At 45.3% G+C, this 6799-nt stretch overlaps 1 protein-coding gene across 1 annotated transcript; it reads right to left on the reverse strand.

The window, feature by feature from the left end:
• Nucleotides 1-1179: 1179 nt before the first annotated feature.
• On the reverse strand, nucleotides 1180-2615 carry LOC146070667 (uncharacterized). Its single transcript, XM_083179395.1, has 2 exons — nucleotides 2335-2615; nucleotides 1180-1289 (listed from the first exon to the last, which is right to left on the reverse strand). Exons 1-2 carry the CDS (start codon nucleotides 2546-2548, stop codon nucleotides 1180-1182), a joined length of 324 nt encoding a protein of 107 aa, XP_083035521.1. The 5' UTR covers nucleotides 2549-2615.
• Between the last annotated feature and the right edge of the window lie 4184 nt (nucleotides 2616-6799).

A 6799-nucleotide genomic window follows, 5' to 3' on the forward strand; every position in this document is an offset into this window, starting at 1 on the left:
AGGGTAGCCCCCCTTTACCGAGGACCAGCGGCTCGAGTGTCTGCTCATCCATAGTGGAACTAGCGCCAACCACAAAAACCAAGTGCATATTTGTGTTGATGTAACTTATTTTGTATGCAATCGCATTATCGCATTCATATAATGGTCGCAAGTTATATGAACATCAATAATGACTATGGTTATGATTCAAAATTACAGCTTATGAAACCATCATCTATATTATTTTTAGAAGCTGATTTTTGGTGACTATCCTTTTTTCTCCCTTGATAATTAAATGAGGTACCATTTTAAAGACTTTAGGGGCAGATTTATTAAGCTTGGAGAAGAGATAAACTGGAGATAAAGCGGAGAAAAGGTAAAAGGAGATAAAGCACAGCCAATCAGCTTCCAACTGTCTTTTTCAAACACAGCTGATTGGCTGATGCTTTATCTCCTTTTACCTTTTCTCTGCTTTATCTCCAGTTTATCTCTTCTCCAATCTTAATAAATCTGCCCCTAAGTTCTCCACTAATTGTTCAATTAGAATTAAGTAAAAAATTGATATTGCCATACTAAGGGCATTATTCTGATCGGTGCGTACTTTCCCGATTTCCTACGGAGCGGTCCGCACGCCACGCTGTGCGGTGGCGTGCGGACATCGTCCGTAGAAACGCCCACCGGTCCTCCGCATTCGGACGGACTCACTCTTTAAGAACAGGGCGTGTGTACGGACGACATACAAACCTTGCATTTGCGGTGGACACGTACAGATTCTTGCACGGTCTTGCAGCGTAAGCACGGTCTTACCACGTTAGAACGTACGGGAAGCTGGCCATACGCACCGATGCGGAGTATTTTCGCTAAATACAACACTATTTTTTTGAGCACACACAGCGATCACATGACCCACTTAGGCAATTAGGCAACCTCATTAAAAAGGGATTGTTGTCTAATTAAATCAATTAAATCCTAATATATACTGAAACACATGACTACTATATTCATTACACACATTAACCCTTACAGCATGTGAACAGAACATACATCTATATACAGAATGTACATTTTGCTTATTTTAAAGATTATAAACAAGTTACACATATACTTTTCCATTTATAAAAAACACACAGACAACTTCGAACTGTAATAAACTATTTATTCATGTTACAAAACTTGTCATGTAAACCAAAAAAAAAAAAATTAAATGGGGCCATCCAGCAGCTGGTCCAATTCAGCCATGACCTGGCGCATGTGGGCTCGGATTCGGAAGAGGGCCCCCCGGAGACCCTCTTGTGCTTGGGCTGGCTCATCTGTGAACATATTAAAAAGGGTAAAATTAATAATGATATTCATGCATACATTTAACATAGTCATACCTAAATGTAAAAAATGCACCGTGACAGGTGTGTGTGTATATATATATATATATATATATATATATATATATATATATATGTATATAGACACATATATAACTATATATATGACACATACAGCTATACATACATGCATACATACTACATGGAAAGCCTGTTTTTCCCCTCTACCCTTTACTCTGTAGAACACCTCACAGTCATAGTGCTTCTTCTGAATCCAAACCCACCCATGACTAAGCTCTGAGAAGCATGTCACGCGCTGCACCAATCCCAAATCAGCAAAAAAAGTTCAGTGTCTGTTATATGATGGAGCGTGGCATGGGAGTTAGTCAACTCTCAGGAATGCTCAGTACATTTGTGCAATCAAGCATGGCTTGCCTGCTGATGGTCTGCTCCATAAATCATTGTCATAATGCCAGTTAGGTGAAGCTGCAGCACTAACCCACTCCCATGCACAAAATCATTACTAAGACCAAATCAACACACAATTATGGTGCCAAACATACATGCAGACTGCAGGGGGTGGTTAGCTAGAGGAGGGCCCAGGGGCACTGACCACTTGTTACTCCAGTCTAAGCCACGCCTGTCCATACTCCATTTATGCCATACTGAATCTAGTTTGGTAAAAGTAATCACCTGTAAACTCTACTCACCTATATGAGGCAACAGATTGTACGCTTGCAGCAGGGACATGTAACCCTTACATGAGCACGTCATCCCTTTCTTCCAGGATACAGATTAACTACACTGGTTCATTGACACTTAAAATCGACCTGAAAGCCATCCCCACAACCTGTGTCATTAATATGTGTCCTGGATGAAAGGGATGGTTTGCCCACCCTATCTAACCCCTAAGTGTGTCTGTTGCTACCCAGTTTGTTTTATCACTTTATAGTATTGAAAAAAACAATTGAATCACCAGTGCTACATAGCAAATAGTAGATGACAAAAGGAATAATGATTCTTTATCTATACATACCAATTTCGGGTGCCTGCACCACCTCACAGGCCTCCTCTTCTTCTGGGGCCTCCTCATGTGGCACCTCCTCCTCATCTGCCACCTCCGCCTCTTCTGCCACCTCGTCCTCCAATGCCACCACCTCCGCTGCCCACACCTCCTCCTCCACTTCCTCCCTTTCCTCTTCCTCCACTTCCTCCGCCACCCCTTCTTCAATTCCAACCTCCTCGGCCATTACTTCCTCCGCCTCCTCCAGGGCCTGGGAAGCCTCTGAGTCCTCTCGGGCCTGTCTTGCTCGTTCCCGTGCTGTGTTTGTGAAAAAAAAAGTGCCAATTAGGGGTCATTTATATTAAGCCTTATCAAGCTATAAATGCAAAGGTTATAAGTAGAGATAAATGTACAGGCAATCAGCTCCTTATTGGCTTTTACAAAACACAGCCTGTAACATGGCAGGTATGCTGTGACATTTGGCCCATTGTAAGCATCACAAACATTAATCCTCCCCAATGACATATTTTATGACCATTACAGGGTGTCAAACAGGAAGTAGCACACATATAGTGTATGCCATGTTTAACTCATGATCAGGCTGGTGACCTTATTGGCTTAAATAATGTCATGTAAGCAATCATTTACAAATGGCCATTTAATGTATAAACACTCACATCTTGCAATCCTGGCCCTGATTTGCTAGAGCAAATCCGGCTGGCGACGCCTCAAGTCTGACCACCGCCGCTCCAGCTGTGCGATGGTCCGCCGCACCTGTGCCTGGTCTCCATAACTGAGACCAGTGTCCTTAGCTCTGCTGCAGAGAAAGGTGCTGCTCTGCCATAGGCCGCCATCTTAGCAATGGCACAAATCAAGCGATCATGTCCTGTCATTGGTTGATCAGAGTGATATTTGGTATTAACTTTATTGTTCATTTTTACAGTAACAGCGTGTATGCGCCAGAACAGACGGCTAACCCATTGCATCGCAAACCCACACTTGCTGTACCTTTGCATAGTTTAGCAGACCATGCCATTACTTACTATATCCTAAACAGACAGTGTAAAATAAGATGGGAACCCATTATATATAATCTATTACATTCACCAAACATGGGTATAAGCAACAGGTGAAATAGTCTGCATCACTAGCCACTTACACCTAACTCAACAAGGTACTAAACAGCTTTTTTATAGTGAAAGCTATGCAGCAGAAACATAGCAAATAGTGCCAGACCTTTTCCCAATATTAGGCCATGCTGCCATGTGTACACTTACCTTCTACTGGGCCACACTAGAGATGTGGAATGAAAAGTAGCTAGCATCAAGGCTGAATTTGGAGACCTTTCACATGTGATTTGGATGCTAGCACTGATTACTTTTGCCTAAGTGGTGGACTGGATTTACATATGGAATGGGTATTGTCATTTGTACTACATACCAAACAAGTGCTCAGTACAGATGTACATTCACATATACATTTCATGTCTGACCTCAGTTTTATTTAGTCATTGGTGTACAAATCTGCATTTACCTACAAATCAGACTTACTAAGTTTGCCAGGTTTTTTAAAAATAAATTTCCGCAGCTAGGGGCGTGGCCTATACGCCGCACGGTTGACGCGGTCGTACGGAACGCGGCCGTACGGAACGCAGGGTGTCGCTGATGTACGCCAATTACAGAAATAGTATATAAAGGTGTGTTAGACAAATGCAATGTTGTTGCACACATGTCTGCATCTCTATCTGAGGAAGAGCAGGAGTGGCAGGACCTATTTGCCCACATGGACTCCAGCACCACCTATGTCCCCATCAACCCAGACCAGCCATTGGGGGAAGAGCAGCCAGATGGTCCATCTACATCAGGCCAATCGGCAGCTGGCCCATCTTCAGCCTCAGCAGAATCATTGGGAACACAGCATGTGGCTTCCCAACAGAGTAGCCTGCCCAGCACTTCTAGTACAGCGACAGGTGGCCGTGGCCGTTGCAGTGGCGGTGCCAGTGGCCGTGGCCGTGGCAGTGGCGGTGCCAGTGGCAGTGGCGGTGCCAGTGGCCGTGGCCGAAATAGGGCAACAGAGGAACCAACCACCAGAAACATGGCATTCGAAGCACAGGAGCTTGCCATCCTGGTGCCCCGCGCACGGGATTGGATCGAGTGTCCACAGGACCGGTTGACACACACAAGGAGATGGAAGATCTGGGAGGACATAACGGCGGAGATTAATGCGGTGGCTCCACAAGTTCGTGAGACGGAGCACGTTAAGAAGAGGCAAGTTCATGTGTGTTACATTTGAGCAGTACAAGACCAGTAATGTTTACATTACATATTAGATGGAGTTGGTCAATGGGCGGTCACGTTGCTTGGAGGCACAGACATGTATGCCATGTCATTGAATTGATAGTTATTGTAGGGTGAGTGTGAGTGTATCTTCTAAGGGTTGGTTTTCAAATTTAATATAATCTAAGTTTGGTGTCATGAGGCACATGTTTTATTATGGTGCAGATTGCTATGGGTGCTACAGCAAACATGAGGAGTGACATGTATTAATATGTAAACTTTGATTGCAGGTGGCACGACTTCAAAACGAACCTCAAGAAAAAATTGACCCAGCGGTGGGAACACAGCCACACCTCTGGGGCTGGCCCCATGCCATCAAAGCTGCAGCTCACCCCCCTGGAAGAGATGGCAGAGTGCTGCATTGCAGTTGAGGAGGTCCGGGGGGTGAGCACCATGGACAGCGAGGCCCCAGCGGAAGTCATGGCTTCTTTGCTTGAAGGTAATTAATTTTCCATGCCATAAGTAGCTGGTTCTAATTTTGCATGGAATGTGTTGTAATTGTAATTTTCTCTTTCACCAGCATCCCCACCTCTTGGTCAAGATCTCTTGAGGAGGTTGAGGAGTCTGTGCCACCTGCCACCAGTACCAGGCCCCTGCAGCAGCAGCCACTGACCGCGGCTGAATTGGCCACGTGGGGGCAGGTGCTTGGCAATATTCACCAGCAGGGAGAGTCGGCATCAGAGCGGGTGCGTAGGACCGAGGAGGTGTTGCAGGGTTTGGTCAGCAGCCAGCAGACTATCGCTGGGAGCCTGCAGGCTATGGCTGCCACCCAGCAATCAATTGCTGCTAGCCTGCAGGTGCTGGCTGATCAAGCCCTGCAGCAAAATGACCTCCTCCTCCACCATAATGAGCTTATGGTGGAGCTAGTTGCCAGCAATAGGGTCCTAATGTCATCCGTTTCTGGTGCATTACCACCATCAGCACTCCCTGCTGCCAGAGGGGGAAGACGATCCACCCCCTTCCCAGCATCTGCTCCACCTGGCCCACCATCTGACCGTGGCCGTGGCCGAAGAGCTGCTGCACGTGGCAAGGAGCCTGCCAGGGGCAAACGTGCCCGCAAATGAACTTGTGTCCGCATTAATCTCCACCCTTATGTCTTCCCAAATCTTTCATTGAGCTGTGTGTGTCAGCTTCCTGTGTCCAATTCTGTGCAGAGGGTACCCACATTTGCCCTCGCTTCGAATGTCATGTTTGGTTCCCCTGTTGCCCTGTTTCGGCTACCATTACTGTCTGCTGTACTTGAAGTGTTGGTGCTATACTTTTGTTGTGAAGCCACCTGATGTGTTCCTAATGATTCTGCTGTGGCTATGTATGTCTAGAATACATGGATTTATTATATATTATTTAATTTTCTGCCTGCTATGCTACCTTTTATTTTGTGGCGATTTATAATTTATTTTATAAGTTAATTTAATAAATTTTTTTTGTTTCCCCCAAATGTGTGGTTTAATTGATACATGTAGAAGTGACATGTGTATTTGTATTATTAATATTAAGTTGTGTTCATTATTTGCAGTGTAAAAGTGTGGGAAAAGTGCAGCATATATGTGTGTGTTTAGTAATGTTCCATTTAAGCTGCAATGGTTCCAATTGAAGCAGTGACAAGCGTGTAATTAACAAGTAATGAGTAAAGTAGGTGATTGTATTGTGTTCAGCTGACATTGGTTGAGGTGCGTCTGTCCTGATTAGGCGTTCCGATTGCCTAGCGCATGAAAGGGTGGTGTCTGCAAAGCAATACTTGCTTATGGACACCGCATATTTCTTGCCTTTTTGTTCGCGAGCATTCGTTGTGCTGTCCGAATGCACGCCCACCAAAATAAGTGCACTCCCCCGTGTCTGCCCATGTTTCCGCCCAGTTTAGCCCACTTTGAAAGTACGCCCCTGTGTCATTCCGAATGACGCCCATAATACGCCCATATTTCCCGAGTGATTGCGGTGCACATTTCTGTACAGTATTAGTGAGTACAAGTACGTAGACCATGCGTGGCACATGCGCATAGCGTTCCCCACGCATGCGCAGACGGCTAAAAAACGCCATCCGAAAGTATACGGAAATGTACGCACCAACCAGAATAAGGCCCTAAGCCTCACCCCTCCAATTTCCCGCTGCCCCAGATACGCTCAGTGTATAAAAAACATGGATTCCAAGCACTAAGAAAACT

Source organism: Crinia signifera, chromosome 1 (assembly GCF_055691185.1).
Source record: "Crinia signifera chromosome 1, ASM5569118v1, whole genome shotgun sequence".
NCBI classification, from domain to species: Eukaryota; Metazoa; Chordata; class Amphibia; order Anura; family Myobatrachidae; genus Crinia; species Crinia signifera.

What these genes read in the sequence shown, in the direction of transcription:
- LOC146070667 (XM_083179395.1), bottom strand. Translation starts at nt 2,548, where the DNA reads ATGGCCGAGGAGGTTGGAATTGAAGAAGGGGTGGCGGAGGAAGTGGAG. An exon ending in GGTGCAGGCACCCGAAATTG is followed by an intron (nt 1,290 to 2,334) that starts GTATGTATAGAT and finishes ATATGTTCACAG; the next exon opens with ATGAGCCAGCCCAAGCACAA.